The 21,329-nt window shown below is 44.5% G+C and overlaps 2 protein-coding genes across 2 annotated transcripts; one reads left to right on the top strand and one right to left on the bottom strand.

Moving 5' to 3' along the window:
- Nucleotides 1–30: 30 nt before the first annotated feature.
- On the bottom strand, nucleotides 31–17,601 carry LOC117571712 (lysosomal-trafficking regulator). Its single transcript, XM_034254011.2, is given in 20 exon segments — nucleotides 31–505; nucleotides 567–1,016; nucleotides 1,074–1,975; nucleotides 2,027–2,385; nucleotides 2,444–2,585; nucleotides 2,993–3,746; nucleotides 3,801–3,934; nucleotides 4,213–4,974; nucleotides 5,035–5,205; nucleotides 6,019–7,611; nucleotides 8,168–9,148; nucleotides 9,725–10,167; nucleotides 10,224–10,836; nucleotides 10,838–11,025; nucleotides 12,752–15,476; nucleotides 15,550–15,660; nucleotides 16,332–16,482; nucleotides 16,542–16,618; nucleotides 16,694–17,006; nucleotides 17,584–17,601. Coding segments are annotated over 19 exon segments (10,839 nt in total). The 5' UTR covers nucleotides 16,856–17,006; nucleotides 17,584–17,601; the 3' UTR covers nucleotides 31–384.
- A 522-nt stretch (nucleotides 17,602–18,123) lies between these two features.
- LOC117569100 (succinyl-CoA:3-ketoacid-coenzyme A transferase, mitochondrial) lies at nucleotides 18,124–21,310 on the top strand. Its single transcript, XM_034250118.2, has 4 exons — nucleotides 18,124–18,305; nucleotides 18,915–19,113; nucleotides 19,960–20,936; nucleotides 20,996–21,310. The coding sequence occupies exons 1-4, from the start codon at nucleotides 18,249–18,251 to the stop codon at nucleotides 21,308–21,310; spliced, it is 1,548 nt and encodes a 515-aa protein (XP_034106009.1). The 5' UTR covers nucleotides 18,124–18,248.
- The last annotated feature ends 19 nt before the right edge of the window (nucleotides 21,311–21,329 follow it).

Genomic DNA, 21,329 nt, shown 5'->3' with positions numbered 1-21,329 from the left:
ATCTTCTGCCTTTTGGTTAGTTATTATGATAGTAGCAAGGAGAAGTATTGTATCTTCTTCTCTGCCCTTGATCAGAGATGCCATCGTCACTTGGTTAAGTTTGTATTATGTTTTGAGGTGTTAGCAAACTATAAAGTTTTGTCTGGTGGAAAATTGTATTTTATACAGCTCTATGAACTTAAGGCTATAAAACGAATTGCGTTTATAATGTATATAGTATATGTATGTATATTGTATATATGTAACTCGAAGCCAGTAAAAAGTATTTTTTGATTAAATTTAGGATTACGATTCGCTTTGATTTAGTAGCTATGCTGTTTGATGGATTTGTCATTGATATGCTATCGGTTGAGTGAATTTTTATTAGCTTGTTACTTTTGTTGTTCACTTGTAGGCAATCTGGGGAAATTTGGGCGCATTGCCATAGAGTCCCTCCGATTCCCAGACCTGTATGTGCGACTCCCTCGTGAGCACCACCAAATGCTGATGCGTAGAGTAGCAAATGCTGTGAATGAAGTATATTAAGTTTAACGAGTTTCTTGGCTTTATATTTTCTCTGGACTTACCTGCGAATGGGCGAAGTGCCTGTGGTTAGTTCGCTCACAAATGCCAAGTTCCAACTGGACCAGAAGCGCACAAAGCCGCCCTCCACAGCGGTGGCAATCACGTTGACGCCAACGCCTTCCTTGATGTAGGAATAACACACAGCCTGAATGCGATCCTCGTGCACCAGATGCTGCACATATCGAGCATTCACAGAGTGCAGTCGTAAAATGGATTTGCCATTGGGATTGATGTTGACATTGACAAAATCATCCAGACTCTCCTCCGTCACTTCGAAGCATTCATCCGCTGCGCTTGGCTTGGCTTGAGCGACAGCCACAGCATTGGCATCTGGTTGCTGAGGCAGCGTATGCACCGTGACAATGTCTCCGAGGGTTGGACTAATGGCCACGTGTGTGATGGGCGATTGATGTATCTCTGCGGGACGCGCAATGGTGCGCACATAGCTCCAGCTGTAAAACAAGATTATATATAACAACTGAATTGATGTATTTAATGCTTACACTTACTCATTGAGATCCCAGATGACGGCAATGCCATCGCGTCCAGCTGTCACAGCCAGCTTGAACTCCACCGAGAGTGCTATGCAGGTGATTTCATCGGTGTGCCGTACCAGCAACGTAGGACCCAACCAACTAAGATCAGCGCCATCGCGTTGCAATGCATCACTCGACGAAGATCCGCCCGATGAAGCAACCGATGCAGCTGAATGCGTGGCATGCAGATTACTCGACTCATCGGACACATCGAGCGCTGTGCCAGGCACCGAACTCTTTGAGGTCATCTTCCGGAAAGCCGAGTTGTAGGACAGACGCAGTCCACGCACATAGCTCTGACGGCTCTTGGTGCTGGTGCGCTGTTGTGCATCCATGCTGCTGGCACACTTGTAGACACTAATGCGTCCCGATTTGTGTCCGAACCACAGCTGATTGCAATTGACATCGCAGCCACAAGCGGTGATGTCATCGAAGCTGCCATTGTGCAGCAGATTCTTGGGCTTGGCCTGTGGTTTATTCAGCGGCTGGATGCGCACAATGCGATCGTCGTAGCCCCACGAGATGACATTGTAGGTATCCGGCTCAGCGCCTTGCATGACGCCAGCTCGCGTTGGCAACGCATAGACTACATTTGTGTTGCTGAAGCTGAACAGATTCTCGGTGCCGGGCAATTTGTGTATGTTGGCCCACGAGGGTGGCTTCAGCTGTGGCGAGCCCACATAGACGCCCCAGCGGAGTCCCTTCACCTGGTTAACTATGGGCGTGTCCACCAAAGAGTAGTCCAGTGCCTTGGTCGAAGGATGCGGCGATTTGAACAGTTGCCGCGGCATTTGTCCGTATGTTTTCACCATTGTCTTGACCGCCTCGCGCTCAATGGGATCACTGATCTCCGAGTCCAAAAACACAGCGTAAGTCTGCAAAGGTTGCCATGAGAAATAGAACTTGCTTTAAAACTTTATACTTACTGCTGGGTGGAATACATTGATGGCCTCGATGGCGCTCTCGCCTGTTTGCTTGTACCCAAAGATCAGATCAATCCAATGATGCAGATCATTGCGCACCAATTCCGACTCCAGCGCCTGTCGATGTATGAGCACAAAGAGTCGCGGATCACGTTGACACCAAGCAGGCAATGCCACATCTTCAACACGTTCGCCATTCTGTCGACATCCGAAATTGAAACGCTCGAAGTTCTCAAACATTTCGGGCAGACAAAAGAACTCGGGTATCAGCTCCTTGACATCGGTGGGACTATCGCGACTAGCCAGACAGTAGGTGGTGTTTAGCGCATGGAATGTGCGATCCGGCAGATCAAAGTTGTTGTCTAAAAAGTAATAACAAAAGAATAAGAACTAACCAACAATTGATAATGGAAATGTTACCTTGATAACGCAGAAAGTAGCTGGTGAAAGGTGGCACACGAACGAGAAAGTGCAACACGGTTCCAGAGTTGGAGTAATGGGAACTGTAGTGATACGGCTTCAGTATCAGCGAACCCATGTTCGTGTTGGTGCTATCGATGTACTGCAGAAAAGAAGAAACACAATTGATTGTAATTACTAACATTGCTATTAATGAATACATTTTCTTTTAATTAGCTCAACAGATTTAAGGTTTTTGACGGCAAATAAGATTAGGAATGATCAAAATAGTGATAATTATAATGTTCAACAAAATGTAGTTCCACCTTTAAATTAAGACACTAAGCTAACGGAGCGAATTCTAGCTAAATTTATTTCTTTTTGTTTTACTTTATCGACTTTTGAGTGAATACTTCACTTGACAATTATAAAAAAAAACTGAAAGAAGAAAGTGTTTGCTAATAATGCCACTGCTCCTTTTCTATTAAGTAGCGCTTTGCCAACCTCAATGTGTGCTGTTGTTGTTGCTAAATTACTTATAATACTCTTTGCTCCACCCCGACTACTCACCGTGTAATTGCTGATGTAGTGCTGCTCGTTCTCCTCCAGCTGCACGGCAATGGGTCGCGGTAGTTTTCGGAAGTTCTGCGGCAGCCGAAGATCGAGCAGCTCCGATTTGTAGTTGGCCAGCACCCAAGGAAATACCGGGTACTGCATGAGATCGTTGTAGGTGCGTCCAGCTATCTGGTTGAGTGTCATCAGATACTCCCAGTTGGTCAGCAGGCCTTCGCGCCATTGTTGCGTGATGGCCAGCACCTTGCTATTGTCCGGCATGGTCACAATTTTATCACAGAATACCTCGCGCATGATCTTCCAGTCGTCGGCGTTTTGCAGCGAAAAGAAGAGCGATTTGTTCGTGTCCAGAAGAATCTCGAATGCCTTCTCCTGGTGTTGATAGCGCTTCAGCCAGATCTCAGTAATGTTCGATATATCACAGTTGACGTTAAAGTATTTACAACGATATGTGGCCAGAAAGTATAGCTTCAGATCCGTGATGATAATCTCGCCATCAATCTCCCCATCCACGGGCAGAAACTTTGCCGCGAAATTGTAGAGTATCTGCGAGTTGAGCGATATGTTCAATTGCTGATCATAGCTGGCTATCAGATAGTCCAGCGGTCGTGTATACTGCTCCAGATCCTCACGTTGTCCCTGCCCAGGGCAATAGTCGTTCATGAAGAACCTGCGATCGATCTCCAGGTGACAACGTCGCAATCGCGTGTGCACTCGCGATGGTCCTTCGGTGTCGTCGAGTTCCCAAGAGCTGCACGGGAAAGAATGTTATTGCTTGATAAGATTGACGAACTCATTTGCTTACCACTCGGCGCGTTCGCTGCAGTGCCATGGAGCACCCTCGTGTGTCATGCGGCGTATAATCTCCAGCCACTTGGTGTACGTGTAGGTGTCATCGTAGTCCTTCATGTGGCACATCAGCAGCTTACGCTCTGCATTCTGTAAACAGACATAAAAAGAGTGATCCAATTACAATGGGAAATTTCAATGATTGAAAGTATGCTTTATAATGAGAAGGTAAAGCTCTTTTAGTATTCTTAAAGTATTTTTGCAGTTTCCAGAAAACTTGTTAAATATATTCAACTATTTCCATTCTTATAATTAAGATTCAATTGATTTTAGGGAACCACAAAAGGTTTGTGCCTTAAATCTACAGTAAATTATATTACGTACTACTATATCTACTACTAGTAAAAGAGCATGTGCTAAACACTCACCTGCAGTTCAGCTACTCTCCTCGTGGTCACCATCGAAGTGTCGATGCAGTGCTGCACCAGCGGCTCAAACTTGTAGAGCGTCTTCTCGAGCAGTTGCTTTTGCTTGCCTGCCAAGCTGCTGCGATTCAACTCGAGGCGTTGAATCTCGTTCACCAGATTCCACGAGGAGTCGTTCTCCTTGATGCCCAGCGCCTGGCAAAGTGGCGACAGATTCTCAATGGGCGGTTTGATGTCTTCCATGAGACTTAGCCACAGCAGCGCTTTGATCATCTTGCCATCGCAGATGATGGCGCTCTGAAACTCATCCTGACAAGTGCGCCACAAAGCATCCACAATGTAAGCGCGCAAATCTCGCGGACGCGACGGCTGCAGACCCCAGGCAATGAAATTGTTGCAACGCTGATTGTTAGCAATGCCATAAGAGACGAGTAGCTCGAAGAGCGCCACTTCTGGGCTGCTGGCCACATAGCTACTGCTGCTGCTGTTGGTATTTCCATTGGCAACGCAGCCACTGCCGGTGAAGAACTGTGTGCTGCGATCGATGAGCAGTTCCATGCGAGTGCGACACTCGGTGGCACTGAGCGAACAGTCGGGAAGACTGCTCCTCAAGCGATAGCTCCTCTTGTTGCCCTCGCACGCCTCGAAAAACATGTTGAGCCACTGCAGCTGCAGCAGCGCTTGAACTGTGCGAAAGCTGCGCACAATCAGCGCAGGTTGTTTGTCCTGGTAGAAGGACAGCATGTTGAGTATGTCCCACACCAGCTGTCGAGGAATTATAGAGATTAAATTCAATGTATTTAGGTGGAGACAACATCTACTCACATTGATTTGTCCCACAGACTTCAATGCACGTTCGCCTATGCCCCCAAGTAGCTCTACGATGGATTGATCTATGTTGGGTTGTCCCAAGCGTAGAGAGTAAAGCTGATGCAACGCCTTTACTGCACACTGCAGCAATCCCGCATCCACCAGACTCAGCTGCTCATCGGTATTCTGTGAGAAAATTGAAATAGTATTCATATTATAGTTTTATTTTGAGAAGAAATACAGTTTAAGATATAGTCAAATATGTATGTTAATATGTGTATTGAACGAATTTATAAAAATATTATATGTATATATTAAATATATTATTTATCTTTATGAAACATATTTTCCAATTTATAGATTCTTGAATATAAAATTCAAGGTCTATGAATTATTATTATTAAGAAAATATAAAAGATTTAATTGTTAAAGTCCGCTTTGAAAGAATTACAAATAGTAATACATGTTTCCATTTTGTTTTTAAATTGTAAATAATTTATATTTTTTTGATCGTGTTACGAATTAAAATTCTGTATTTCCTCTTTTACTTTGTAAGGAATTGATTTTTGTATTCGAAAATAATAAAGTAATCGTTTGTGTTCAGTTCACTTTAATCAAATTAAAAATCACAATGCTGTTTTTTTACTATTTGAATTCACTAATTTTTTTCCGTTTTCCAAACAAAGAAAGTTATTTCATGGCTTTGTTGCAGTACAGAATATAAAACAATCTCAATAAATTGAATTTTTTAATAATATATAAAAGTTGTCATTACTTAAGATCATTTTGAATGTTATTATTTGAAACTCGATCAATTTTCTCAGTATAATTATAATACTTATTTTGCATTAGAAATTAATGCAAAAAACCTTTGATTATCATCATAGCTTTAACAGCTATACAATCGATATATTGTAAGCCACATGGTCCCATCCGGTTGCACTTATTGATAGTTCTGTGAGCCAGTTAGACACTTATTACAACATATATAAAACTCACCTGCAAATACAGCCGCAGCAGCGCCTTGAAGACCCGCTGCGGTTCGCTGTGCCAACTGTTGTTGCCCATGGCCATCGAGATGGCCAGCAAGGATTGCAAACCGAAGCGCTGACGAATGGCCAGCGACACATCGCTGCTGCACATGTCATCGAGGCTACCGTGGAGATCCGTCACCCACGACAGACACGCCTCAAACATGGCCACATCGCTGCCATGAATGGTCAGCTGATTGGCCAAATGCAATGGATACAATTGCTTGGAGGCAGCAACAAGTTCCGCCGATGGCAAACGCTTGGTGAGCACCGCCAGCAGCTGAACAATCGCGGTGCGTACGGCACAGCTGCGTTGATTGGCCAGCACCAGCAAAAATTCTAGCTTGACATAGTGACGCAGCACCTCATCCACTGCCGAGTCCGGCAGCAGGCATAGAAAGTCTTTGAGCAGCGTGAGCAAACGCTGTTGCAGCGTCACAATTCCCGGTTGATCGTAGAAGTCTGTTTTGCGATTGGGCAGCGGCGCCATTTGCGCTGAGCTGGGCGTGCTGTGGCCCGTGGGTTGCCACTGTTTGCTGGGATGCGAGTGACCACGACGTCGGGCGACCTTCAGCGGACTGCGTTTCGGGCTTTGACTGGTGCTGGGATGACGACGCTTGAAGCGCTGACGCCAACGCGTTGCCTCCACGGGACTCAAGAGACGAAGCGCGGCTTTGTTCAGATTGGAACAGTCGGCCATCTGTTCCAGCTGATCCTCCAGCTCGTTGAGCGCACGCTTGTAACTGGAATTCGAGTTGTGAAGTCTTCTCAATCGCCTGATGCGCTCAGCACGCTCTGGATCCAGTTCTTGCGTCGCTGGCTGCGGTTGGCGTCGAAACGAGGTCGTCACCCGACTGAGATTGGCTGCCACCAGCGAACGTTCCTTTACAGGCAACTGCGGAGTGAGCAGAAAGTAAAAGTTGCCGCGATCATGCGTTACATAACATTCGCTGGGCTTGTGAAGCAACAGCAGCAGCTTCATCATCTCGTCCAGCAGCGAAGGCGCTGGTGGCGAACCCGCAAACACCGCCAGAATCTGCACAAAGCACTCCGCAGCATAGGGCGAGATGTGAACTGGATTGGGTGATTCTATCACATAGACTTTGCACAGATTGAGCAGAGCTCGTAACAAGCCCGAGTTCTGCAATTGCTCCATGTTGAAATCCCGTTGCGGATGCTTGTCGCGACTCAGCGCGAGTATCGAACGGAACAGCATGTCTAGCACATCGGAGTGCGTGGATCCCGAGCGATGCCAGTCCGAGTAGCGTTGCAGCACGGCCAGCAGCAGGCGTGGATATACCAGACAGGCTGTTGTGTTGTCATTCACATGCAGTCCATCGCCTCGTCGACTTATTAGTGGCTGTGAGCAAGCATTGTTCACAATGCTGCGCAGCAATTGCACGTCCTTGGAACAGCGCTCTGACTTGATCACATAGCCAATCAGTGCGAGGTAATCCTGTCTCAGAAACTCCGTGTACAGCTGGGCATCCGAGTGCGCCAGTTGCAGCAACAGATCCAGCGCTAGTGCTTGAGTATTGGCCGTGCTGGAGAGCTCCACGATCTGCAAGAGTGAAGTTTGTGAGTTGGATTAATATAGAGAATTGCTAGATCTGTTAGATAGAGCTGCAAAATCATAAAAGTTCTATCATTTACTATCGATGTTTTTTTTATTGTAGAGACTTGATTTGAGAGTAATTGGCAAAATTTTATTTATAATAGAGTAAGTGAGCGTGTAAAAATAAAACAAATAATGTTCAACGACTTTGTAATTAAAGTTAAAGATACTTCTATTGAGTGATCAATCTTTGAAATTATCTAATCTGGTATTAGAGCACAACATATTTGCATATCTTCCAAGACATTCAACGAGATAAGTTAAAATGATAAATGAATTTTAAAACATAATTAATTATGAAAACATTTATACATCTAGAACATTTTATGTGCCTTTAACTTCAGACATGAACAACAAATTCCTAAAGAATATTCCACAATATTGGTGTTAAAAATATATAAAACAGTTTCTACAGATTTCAAAAAAATCAAACAATTTCAAACATTTTCAATAGTTTTGAATGATAGATACTTTTTCCAGCTCTAATACTGATGTAACTTACCCTAGCAAAGAGATAAAGCATCGTGGAGAGTCCTCCATTCAGTAGAACCGCCGTCTGCAGCGTCTGTGGATGATGCTGCAGCAGCTCGCCATAGAGCATGTGTCCCTGCGGGCAACCATAGCTGGACATGTCCAGCTCTTGGCTGGTGTCATAGCACATCACAAGATCAGGTTGCTGGGCAGAGTAGACCAAGACACGCGCCTGTCGCAACAACTTCATGCAGTCCGCATGATTTCCAAACGAGGCAGATGTCAGTTTGTTGAGCTGCACGTAGCCATAGTTGGGTTTCCAGTTGGCCACTTGACACTGCGTAAATTCGGTAAAGTCCGGACCCATTGCAGTCAGATTAAGCATTAGATTGCGCTCGACAAGGCGACGCTTGAAGAGCACCAGATTGGACAGCGCATAGCGAGGCGCCGAGCCATCTAGCGTGGAACGCGATGAGCTGCTGTTGCTATTGCCGTTGCCCGCCTTGGCGGGAATTCCTTCGCCCACGGCGAGCATCTGGAAACTGTGCGAGCGCGTTGCAACGTGCAGATTGTGGAACGGCATGTTGAGCGTGTGCTGCTCGAGGCCATCCATGCAGATGGTCACCTGCAAGCCATCCGTTTGCTGCTGCAGTCCAAACACCAAATGCAGCCACTTGTTGCGTGGCAAACGCAGCTGTTGCAGTTGCACGGAGGCGCCTTCAAAGTAGCCGCCATGTCCCTCGGCCGAGGATTGATGTCCGTTGAGCAGATGCATCTGTCCAAAGCTGTTCAGCAGCGCCATCTTCGTTTGTTTTAATGCATGACGAAAGCTGCCACTCGATTGCGCTGTTTGTGTAGCGGGTTCAGTGCTTGTAGCTGGCTCAATGTGTTCCTCGATGCGTTGCGGCAGCTGCTCGCTGGGCTTGACCAGCTCGAAGACCAACTGCAGGTTGTTGCTGATGTAGATGCTCAGCATAACGCCGCTGCTGCCAAGCGAAATGAGATGTGACTTCTGCGGGGAGATTCAAAGAAAGTTAGTTAAGTTTTAAATAAGAACTAAGTTAGATAACTACTTTGAATCGCTGTGTCTAAGCGACTCTTAGTGACGTTTCACGGTCAGGATGTTCGTCTTCTGAGACGAAGCCAACTTATACCGGTACAGCTACGGACCTCCACTTTTCCACGCTCCGCCCCTTCTAAGGGCAGCCGATTCTAACTAAACCTAAATCTAGCGTGAATTTGTAAATAGTCTTCGAAATATCCCTAATTTCCTATTTGAGCAATTGGTTTGTGAATTTAGAAAGAGAAAATATTCACATATGTGCTAACTGCATCTTTTATGATCCTAAACAGACTGGCAGATAAATTGATATAAATAACAAGAATATTGTTTTAATGTTATGAGCTCAGAGATATCCTCAATAATATGGTTAAATTCTTCGAATAGTAGCTATCAAAGTCAGAACTAAACATTCCACAGTACAAATATATAATTGCCTCCACAGCTAATGCTTAGCATTTTGTATTTACACTAATAAGCTTCAACTCTTTGGAATGACATCTATTAAAAATCAACACCGTCACTCACTGTTAAATCCTCGCCGGAGTAGCGCGTCTCGTCGTCGTTGAGCTGTGCAAAGCTGCGTTGCAACTGCTGACCCTTCACCTCCAGCCACAACGAGAGCGTGAGTCCATCGGGTTGCCAGAGACGCGTCTGTGTCACCGGCACAATGCAAGCGGCTCGTGTGAACAAAGTTGTGGCCTGACATTGTTGATGCTGCAGACGCACACGCTCAATCTGTTCGCTAACAAAGGCATCCGCTGTAATGACAATTTTGCCATCGATTGTGATGGGAAACTCCAGTTCCATGCAAGGCTGTGCTTTGCGCAAACTGAAGGCGCAAATATGATGCATGTGACGCATTAGCAACTCGACTGGCGGTTGCTTGCTGGCCAGAATACCAAAGTAACAGTTGAGCACATCGGGAGTATTCAGTTGACTGATCAGCTCTAGTATAGATTGCTGAAGTTCTGCAAAAGAAACAAAGATTAGTTGAGGGAAATTCTTGATAGTATTGAAGACTTACCTCGCAGCTTGGCATCGCTGCTGCTGAGCACAGGAGCAAAGCCTTGGAGTAGACACAATGGTCCACCGAGATAGTCCCTGATGACAAACAATCGATTCGCCAGCTGTGTGAGACTCTCTGTCCAGCCAGCGGGTTGCCGCATGCAAAGCAGCGACAATTCAACTAGCATTTGCACCACCAACTGACTCAATCCCTCGTGCATGATGTGACTGCGATAACGCGACGAGGGCTGAAAGGGCAGCCACGATTCATTGGCAGCCACAGCGACGCCGCCATTCAGTTCACACTCGGATTCGGTGAGTTCGGCTATTTCGCCATCCGCCTCATAACCTTCGTCTGCTGTTAAATAGTAATCCTGTTCGTTCTCGCTCAGCTCGAGTTCGCTGTCGGCTGCGCAACTAAGCGAGGCGCGTGTGGAAAAGTAATCGGCATCGGCGCCCATGGCTGCTTCACTTGAGTTGGGGCGACGTCGTGGTGTTGGCGGTGTGGCCAGCGAGTTCTTCGCCGGCAGCTTGACCGCTGTGGTCTGTGGCCGAGGCAGCTCAACGCTGCCGCTGTTGAAGGAACGCGCACGTGGTCGCGGTTGTGTTGAGTCTGCGGAGGGCGTCACTTACAGCAGCCACTCCAGCTGGTTCGTTGTTGTGGTGTGTGCTCGACAGCTCGGCGATCTTGAGCAGCGTTTGTAGTGTCTGAATGACAGCGTTGTCCCGAGCATGTTGCTCGCCATGCTCTGACCAGTTGCTTGAGGCGTTGCTGAGTATGATTGCCTTGAGTTTGCGCAGGTGCTTCTGCATCTTCTCGACTGCAAATACCAAATGAAATGTGATTAAAGCGCGTCGTTTCGGTTGAGTGGACGCGCGAGATGTTAGATAAGAATCGAGACTAGATCTTATCTAGCTCAAACATCAACAAAGCAAAACACCTCAGCGGGAGCGTCGTCTGCAACAGCGTTCGTTGGGAGTTAGTCGTCAGTGTTCGACGAGTGCCAAGGCAAAAGTGTTGCTGCCTCTGTTGTTACTGTTGGAACGTGTGGAATGCCTTCTCCGGCATCTGTATCCATTTCTGTAACGTGTGCAACACACACACAAACACACTCTCAGTCTGAGAAATTCAATCTCAGCTGCTCGGAGTGTTCGTTGTAAGCGCTTCGTATTATGGCGCAAAAGTAACACAGCGTCTGCCTGACTCACCGACTAACTGACTCGTCTTATAATTAACTCTTGGGCAACCACAACACACCGTTATTAGCCGCCGCCAAACAAGAGCAACAACAACAGTAACAGAACAATCGTTGCCCTCTCATCTGTTCCGAGTGCTGTGTGTGTTGCGTGCTTTGTTCTCGACTCACGGGCTTTTCTAAGGCTTCTTGGCCTAGCTTCAGTCGATTGCATTGGAAACGCATTAGCCGCGGAATGTTATAGCAACAGTCGCCGAGCTTGCTTGTCTATCAAAGGGTATTCATATGAGAAGACACTCTTTAACAGTAATTGAAATTAATGCAAAGCTAAGAAAGTCAATTTCAATTATGGATTGTTCCCATTAGTGAAGATCTCACAACTGTATAATTAACATCTTTCTACAAACCAACCGGTAAGACCTAGAAGGTTGATATTTTAATAAATAAATATTGAAATTTTCAAAATTTCTGCAGAAATTCTATTTATTTAGAATGTTTGTCTTGAGTCAAAGACAAAACTATTAAAACACAGCTCATATAGTAAGAGTAAGAGTATGAGATTGTTAATCGATATGTAAAATAGTTTGTCCAGACTGACTGAAAAATAAGGGCATAACCCAAATGGTAAGAGCTAGAAGGCTAAAGTTTGAACACACGAATGCTGTAGTTTGTAAATTTCTACACCATTTCTAAATTAATCTATTCATATTTATACTGACAGACTAAACTATTCAATCACAGTTCATAAGGTAATAGCTAGGAGGCTGAAATGTTTGTTTTAAATTAATTAATTAAACACAAATACAATAAATCAAAAAATGTGAATGAGGTTGTGTAGTTTTTAAAAAACGATAAACAAAAAATAACTGGAGAAACCTAAAATTCATAACGAAAAAATGAAACTATAAAACTTTCGTAAAAATAAATAATTTTGAATGAAATAATAAATAATGTCAATGAATTTTCAACAACGCCAACATTACTTTATGAGATAAACCGCCTACATTAAGAAAAGCTCTGCTTTTCTAATAATAATAAAAAACTTGTAAAATTCTATATTTAATTGTGAATAATAAATTTATATTAGTGAGATCTTTTAATATGGAAAATAACACTTTAGCCCACATAATCACAATTATAGAATTGTTGCGGTTACCGAATTAACGACGTCATTACTACGTATTATCATCACATTTGATTAATTTGTTCATATTTGATATTAAAGTGAAACTCCCCTATTCTCTTCTTAGAGTACAGGGTATAATAACCACTTAAGCGTAGAATCGACAACACGTTCATGCTCCAATCACACACCCTCACACTCCACACTTATCACGCAGCTTAGACTCACCTTCTTCGTTCTGAAAGCCCTTGATGCAGATGGCCATGGTCGCCTCGAAGAGTTTTAGCAACAGTTTCTTGCACTCCCCATTCGATTCGTACAGACAATACAAGTCTGCATCGATGTCGAGAGTTGGCTCTGCCGCAACACGTCGTTCGCACTCTTCCGACGTGGGGCTGGTGGCGTTGCCACCAAAAAGCGAGCCCACAATGTTAAAGAGCTTGCTAATTAGTCCGGCTGCGGCCACCTGATCCTCAACAGCAACGTTGGAGAGTGTCAAGTGGGTGGTGGCCAGTGGGATAGCTGTTGTGGTAGTTGGTTCAATGCTGTTGCTGTGATTGCTTCCGCGTATGTCGAAGAGCACAATGCTTTCGTCCGGTTCACTGGACTGCAGATGTTGTAGAAATGAAGGCAACGCTGCCTGTTCGGCGTAGTTGTCGATGACAGCGGCGTAATCGAGCGACGAGTCCGCGTAGTCTGAGCTCGCTGTCGTCGTTGTCGAGGCTGCCAGCGCACTACTGAACGGCAGCTGTACATGCGACACGAGTGCCTCCAATGAACTTGAGCCACAAACGCCCCCATTTCGTGGCAACTGAGGCAGCGGCGTCTGCGACGTCGATGACGACGGCGTCACAGTTGCCGTCGTCGTTGCGGTTGCGGTTGAGATGGCGGCTTTGGGCAGCATGAGGAAACAGCTAAGCGCATTGTAGTTCAGCTTGAGTATGTCAATGATGGTCTTATCACCATGCCGCAATTTCTGCTCCTGCTCCAATTGTGGTTGCTCCAGCTTCAGCTTTTCTTCCTCCTCTTCGTCATCCTCGTCGTCCACTGTCATTTCCACGGGTATCGAGTAGATTTTGGCAAATTCATTATAAAAAAGCTGACTGGTCTTTAATAGCTCATAGTTGAGTGTCCACTGCAGCGCCGTTATATAGAGTATATCCACAGGTTTGTGCCCTTCGAGCAGCGACGTATTTGCTGCATCATCCAGCCAGAATTTAACCTGCGAACGTTTGGCACATCTTTGAAGCAGCGCCTGGAACAGCTTCGAGGCGCGATCGCTGCTATTCAGTTGCAGTTGAATCAGACGACGACTCAAAGCAACCTGTTCGTGATTGTTGTCGCCGAGGAAGGCAATGTTATCGATGCCCACCTTGATGAGATCACAGACACCGCGTTGCAACTCGGGCACATTCAACAGATCCTGCATGTATCCGATGTTCTCCTCGTTGTAGAACGCCTTCACCAGCCGAATGTCGCTCAAGTACATCACAAAGATGCTCAGACACTCGTGAAGCACGCGATAGTTCTCCAGTCTGCCAGGCAGTTGCAGCCGTGGCAACTTATTAGCTGGATTGATTGGCGACTTTGAGCTGCACTCGCTGAGCTGTTTGTATTGCCGGAAGATGGGCAACGCAACCTCAGCTAGAATGCCAGCAGCCAGATCATACGACAGAAGGTAAGCAATGTGCTTGAGATGCTTCAGAAAGAGCAGCATGGAGCTGGTGTTAAGCAGCGGTCGATAGTTATCCCTGTAGATGCTCAATAGTTGGGTGTGAAATGCCGGTGACTTTAGCTTCTCCTCGCAGACGCTGCAATGGTGTGGTGAACGCTTTACGAAGATCGTGTGCAGCACGTTGTAGTGTAGAAATTTGTACGCGCACTTTTGATAACTACCCGAGAGTTGTGTGGCCAGACGCAAGCAGCTAGCATAGTTGGCCGCATTGTAATGACAACAGCAGCTGCCGGTGCGCAATAGCGAGCGCACACTGTGCTCCTGCAGCTCGGGCACCAGGCTGGGCAGTAGCTGATACAGTTTGCCCTGGAAATAACAGCTCAGCGAGCGCCTCGAGCAGTGCAGTTGACTGAGTCGCTGTCGCTTGTGGCGCGGTGGTTGCTGTTGCTGTTGTTGTTGCTGCTTGGCCAGCGCGGTGGAGGTGCTGCTCTCCATGAGACATTGTTGCTGTTGCTCCTGACGTGATAGATGATCGGTTAGACGCAACAGCAGCTTGTAGATGTGCAGAAATAGCAGCGAAGTGCTTGTTGTTGAGGTGGCTGCTTCTTGAAGCACATCGAAGCATGTGTCAAAGTTCTTCACATCGATTTGTCCCAACTGCTGGGCGCCATGTTCGATCAGATTGTGCAGCGTGCCAAACATCAGATAGAGTATGCCATGCGAGAGCAAAGGACTTCCTCGATTGGCAGCCAGCGCATAGAGCAGCTGACTAAAGTTGCTGTTGAAATCCAAGGCTGTTGGTTGCTGCTCGTGCACGTAAAAGTTGTTGACGCAATGTGCGATCAGTTGCAGCAACTCGAACTTGATAATTTCATCGTTCGCATCGTTGGCATCTTCCACACAGCCGCTGCATAGATGTCCCAATGCAAAGTTGTGCACAGTCACACTCAGTTGCGGCTCCTGTTCGGCATCCAGGCAACGCGTCAACAATTGAATGAGCAGCAAAGCCAATTCATCGCTCGTCTTGCTGGCAGTTTTAAACCGCTCAAAATTGTAATCTGTCTCAACTGGAAGTTGCACTTGTTGTGGCTGCTGTTGAACTTGTGTCTGTTGTTGCTGCTGGCGTCGTGATTTGTTGCGCTGCGAATTCAGGTGAAAACTTCCAATGAACTGTGCAATGCTGGTGAGTGACTGAAGCGGCGGATTCTCTGCACTCCATTTGCAATTGGGAAACAGATTGATGCACAGCTGACAGAGGCTCTTCTGTGAAGCAATGTGCTGCAAAAGAAACGAAAAACAAACAGTTAATGATAAGCTGACTTCACTTCGGAGTATCTCTGCTTTGACTTGCCTTGATTTGCACTCGCAGTAGAAAGGCGAGCAAGTGCTGACCCAGTCCATTGGTGAGGAAAGTTCGAAGTGCCAGTATCTTATTGCAGTCGCTGGGTGTGCTGAGTATGAGCTGTAATCCAATTGGCATATATATTTAGTATGAAATCACACAAGGAATTACACTGATAATGCAGATAATATTTGGGCAATATTTACGAAAAAGATTAAGCATTAAAATCCAATACCTCAATACTGAATTGTAGATTAAAGATAATTTGAAGTAGACTCTAATAATACAGCTTATTAACTGATAAAAATTCTCAATAAGTTTTTAACTTTTTACTAATTCTAAACTCATAAATATACCTTAATAATGTTGTACTTAAGAAAGATTATTTTATATAAATGGATTTTGGACAATATTTTCAATTTCGCGAATGTATAGTAAAATGAAATTTGTGGGATTTAATACATAACAATATATTTGAGTATATTGTTAAACTTATTGTCGATGATTAAAAATGTATATCTGAATAGGTCTCATGAATAAATTGTATTTATATCCACATATAATACGCAATTCATGTGATTAAAATAATAATGCTTTTAGTTCAAAGTGTCTGTAGCTAAATCTGTTTTCTAGAATACTGGACGGAATTGCAATACAATGACTAGACCTAATTCAACTTATTGACCAAAGTAAAGTGTCAATAAGTTCCTGTATTTTAGCGATCATACAAGAAAGTAGTTTAGTAGTTTCTAATCATCTATAAAAACCGATAATAACTGTATTTTTATTACCTGTGCTAGGTTGTGTTGCTTGCGCAGCTGCTTGATGCATTTGTTCTGCTGATCGGTTTCCAATTCCTGCGATCGTTTGGCAGCGCTGATGATTTGATACACTTGCTCCAGGAGATATGAACACAGCTCCTCTGGCAGCTGATTAAAATTGCTAAAAGCAACAAAGTTATGAATATGATTAAGTATATGAGAATGAAATGATTAGTTCACCTATTGAACTGGGCATCTTGCAGCGTTTGATCATCCACGTACTGAAAGTTGAATAGCAAAAGCCAGAGCCAATGTTCCTGAAATAAGTGTGCGATAAGTGAGAAAGTGATGAGGGGAATGAAGAGCGTAATATATCTGAGTTGTATACAAACCTTGACACTCGCTGCTTGGTTATCATCCGCAGCCTCAGAGTCTGGAGCGTGCAGATAATGGCTCCAAAGTCTGTTCAATGTGTGCAGCAACAGTTGACGTTGATCCTCCTCCTCCACCTCCACTTCCACCTTCTCCTGTTGCTGCTGCTGCTCGGTGGCCATGGCAAAACACACTCTTCCTGCTGCTGCTTCTGGCTGCTGCTACGATTCCGGCTGTATTGTCGAGCATCGGGCAACGTTGTGGCCGCAATAAGCGCTGCAAGTGAACTGACCGAATGGATGTGAATGCACCGAACTAGCGACTATCTGCCAGCTGTAATTAAACAAGTACAAATAAAGTGTGTGAGTGCATTTGTGTGTGTGAAACTGACTTTATGCGTGGTCGCGATAGTCGAGCGAGCGGCCGAGGAGAAGGAGGAACGCACACACACAGCAGAGGCCGGTGAAGCTGATTATTATTTGGACGAGCAATATAATGGAAACTTTCTGCTGGCAAACTATATTTGATTGCTATTTATAGCCATGCTCCAATGGCAAACTGCACTGTTGCTGTTGTCAAGTGCGCCTCCAAAGCCGGCATTTGTAGGCGTGTAGCGCGGGAGAAGGCGGCGGGGTAAACAGCTGGCAGTGATGCGCGTCTTCTCTATTTGCGACGATAAGCGGAGTAACTCTATGCACCGACTTCTTGATCAATAGAAAGTGCATAATTTATGAATTGACCGTTCAGTTCAATTAGCAATTAAACGCGGTTTCTTATCGGCCAACGACTTCAGCAACAACAATTATAACAACAACATCTCAGAAGATTGCAATGTAAACAAAATAACAATAATATATGCATATTAAAAATATATTCTTCAAGTTCTCCAATTTTTAAACTGCGTAAATACCTTTTGATGACGCTGCCCACTAAATTATTTACACATATATATTATATTAGAATTGCTCATAGCGAAAAATCACCAGACCTTACCCACAGAACCAAAAAAACGAAAAACCACGAAGAACAACGGAAACAACAAAAAACAACGGCGCAAAACAACAACACTTTTAATACGCCATTTTGGTTTCGAGTATGTACACCGTTCACAAAAATATTAATAACACAACACAATTATAGTTTTTTCCTTAGGACAACACACAGTTTTAGTTCCGCTGCACGTCCGTTGGTGTGTGCGTGCGTTCTATTATTGTTATAAACAAAAAGCGCTCAAGAACTGCTTTGTTATTGCAGAAATCAGCTGTGAGTGATGGTAGTTCGATAGCGATAAAACGCAAAACAATCGATGACAGCTGTACAGCGAATGTAAACATACAACAGCTGTTATTTACAATAATGCGATGAGCGAAAGCAACAGCTGAGTTGCGCCGTGCTTGCTGTTAATTAACAGCTGTTGCTAATGTTATTTAACTATTGTATCTGCAGTCAGTCTTTTGCTCGACGGCGATTGTTACGCGCGCTTTTATTCAACGGAATTCGCGTTAATAACAATAAAAATATTAATTTTTAAGGAATATTCTTCATATTTAAAGTCCACACACAAATTATAACAAAATGCTGTGCAGATTTCTTGTGAATAAGAGCCTGGCCAATAAGAGTCCAGCGTTCAAGGTGAGTTAAAAGTGTAGCAATTATTTATTCATAGATACCAACGTGTGCGTGTGTTTGTCTGGATAATCTAATTGTAGCTACAATAACAAATGCAGAGACACTCTATGTGGGGTTTCTTGACTATCTTTAACACTTTATTAGCCACTCATAGAAATTGTTACCTCTCGCTTAGTGCGTGATAAGACTGAATCCAGTCTTGGAACAGGTGCTAAACAGCCACATGTTGATATGCCAAAATTAGATGTGTACACACTTCCCAGCATAGTTTACACATTTGTTTGTGTGAGTGTGTGTGTGTGTGAATAGTGAAGATTGATAAGTTTATTAGTGTGTGATTCGTTGGCTTCTTCTACAGTCCTGATAAGCGCTATTTTGATCGTGATTGTGATCACCCCACGCGAACAAATTCCCCTCGCCCTTGACACCCCACAACGAACACTAGCGAACACAATTTAATAAATAGGCGGCTGTTACGCAAGTTGTTGTTTGCAAAAATAAAAACAACACGCACTCACGCTATATAGATAGATAATCATGACAAACTTGTATGCAAATTGCTGCCCGCTGGAAACCTAATTTAATCTAAACACCTGGTTATTCTACTTTTAGCTCATTGCTTGTTATTCGACATCGGGTAAACCTCGACAGGGAAAAATCTACGAGTCCGCTAACGATGCGGTTGCCGATGTTAAAGATGGTTCCAAGATCCTCTTTGGCGGCTTTGGTATTTGCGGCATTCCCGAGAAGATGATTGATGCTCTGAAACAGAAGGGTGTTAAGAACATCACAGCAGTGTCCAATAACGGAGGTAAATAGAGCTAAAAATCAATTTAAATTTTCTTAAAAATAACATTTAATGGTACAAACTAAAGCTGAATCAACAAATTGAATTAAAAATTTACTAAGAGAGACCAGTATTAATTAATTGATCACTAAAAACATTTGATTTTAAGTAGCGAACTGTTAATAAGGGAAACTTTTCTGCAAAACTAAAAATAAAATGTAAGGAATTGATTTAAAGTAACATTTCAAACATTATAAAGAACTGCTAGTTTTAAAAAAAATTGGTTAGTTGAAATTCAAGAAGCATAAGCACCACAAGCTATTTAATTTCAATTTGTCAGCTGTTAGTAAACACATTTAAAATAAGGAAAAACATTTTAAACGATGATAAAATAAATAGTTTTTAGTGTTTTTATTTAAATTTTGAGATACTGAAGTATATTTAATGTTAATTAATGAGTTTGAGAGACACTAAAAACATGTCGGAATCATTTAAATTGACTTAAAACACATTAAACAAATACTGAAAAGATTTAAATTGATTTAAATCCGAGTAGCTTTTCATTAGCACCATAAAATATTTGATTCGCATTGCTCATAAATTAAAGAGAAGTTTTAATTGCATTCTATAGAAACTTCCATCTCTAATTAGCATTTCCAGTTATCATATGGTAATGACACCTGTTGCATTCCTAGATTCAAAGTTCCGAGGGAACTAGTTCAGGCTGATGAACTCAGCTGAGCACAGCTGATTGGCCAGGGTTGCCTATCACTAGCTATTAACAGCAGCCCCTGTTAATCAAACAAAACAAGTGTTTTATCGCAACATAAATTTTGCAAATAATCAATCTTATCTCGCGTCTATTTCCAGGCGTAGACGATTGCGGTCTGGGAGTGCTGATTAAGCAGAAGCAAGTGGCCAAGGTGATTGGCTCGTATGTGGGCGAGAATACCGAGCTAGTGCGTCAGTATCTCGCCGGTGAATTGGCCGTTGAACTGACACCTCAGGGCACCTTGGCCGAAAAGATTCGTGCTGGTGGCGCCGGTATTCCCGCATTCTTCACCCCAACAGGCTATGCTACCTTGGTCCAGGAAGGCGGAGCACCCGTCAAATACTCCACTGATGGCAAGGTGATCGTTGAGAGCGTTAAGAAACCGGTGCAATCCTTCAATGGCCGCAACTATGTCATGGAGGAGTCCATTTTCGCTGACTTTGCCTTTGTCAAGGCACAGAAGGCCGATGCCCTGGGCAATCTGGTGTTTAACAAATCCGCCCGTAACTTTAATGCACCCATGTGCCGTGCGGCCAAGGTGACCGTGGCTGAAGTGGAGGAAATTGTGCCTGTTGGCGCCATTTCTCCCGATGAGATCCATGTGCCTGGCATCTATGTGAAGCGCATCTTCAAGGGCAGCAACTACAACAAGCGTGTGGAACGTCTGCGCATCACCGAACCTAAGGAAGCGGGTCAACCAGCTGCCAAGGCAAATCCCGCTCAGCTGCTGCGTGAGCGCATCGCTCGTCGTGTGGCGCTGGAGTTCAGCGATGGCATGTACGCCAATCTGGGCATTGGCATTCCAGTGCTGGCTTCTAACTACATCCCCGATGGCATGAACGTCATGCTGCAGTCGGAGAACGGCATCTTGGGTCTGGGTCCCTTCCCCACCAAGGACAAGGTTGATCCCGATTTGATCAATGCCGGCAAGGAGAGCGTTACTGTTGTGGAAGGTGCTGCCTACTTTGGCTCCGATGACAGCTTTGCCATGATACGCGGTGGACACGTTGATCTGACAATTCTGGGCGCCATGGAGGTGTCGGCCACTGGTGATTTGGCCAACTGGATGATACCCGTTAGTGCAATGTATTTCCTTAAGCAAAGTGCATTTTATTAATCCCTCTTTAATTGCAGGGCAAGCTGGTGAAGGGCATGGGCGGTGCTATGGACTTGGTGGCTGCTCCCGGCACAAAAGTCATCATTACGATGGAACACAATGCACGCGATGGTTCGCCAAAGATTCTGGACAGCTGCTCGTTGCCACTCACAGGCAAGGAAGTCATCGATCTGATCATCTCGGAGAAGGCAGTGTTCCAGGTGGAAAAGGGCGTCGGTTTAACCTTGATCGAGGTTGCCGAAGGCTTCACAGTCGATGATATTATTGCCTGCACCGGAGCCAAGTTCAGTGTGTCACCAAATGTGACCCAAATGAGGCAAATACCCGTCTAAACTGCTTAGAATTGAGTGT

Source organism: Drosophila albomicans, chromosome 3 (assembly GCF_009650485.2).
Source record: "Drosophila albomicans strain 15112-1751.03 chromosome 3, ASM965048v2, whole genome shotgun sequence".
Classification (NCBI taxonomy): Eukaryota; Metazoa; Arthropoda; class Insecta; order Diptera; family Drosophilidae; genus Drosophila; species Drosophila albomicans.
The sequence above is the reverse complement of the archived record's forward strand: the minus strand, read 5'-3'. Positions and strand labels throughout refer to the sequence as shown.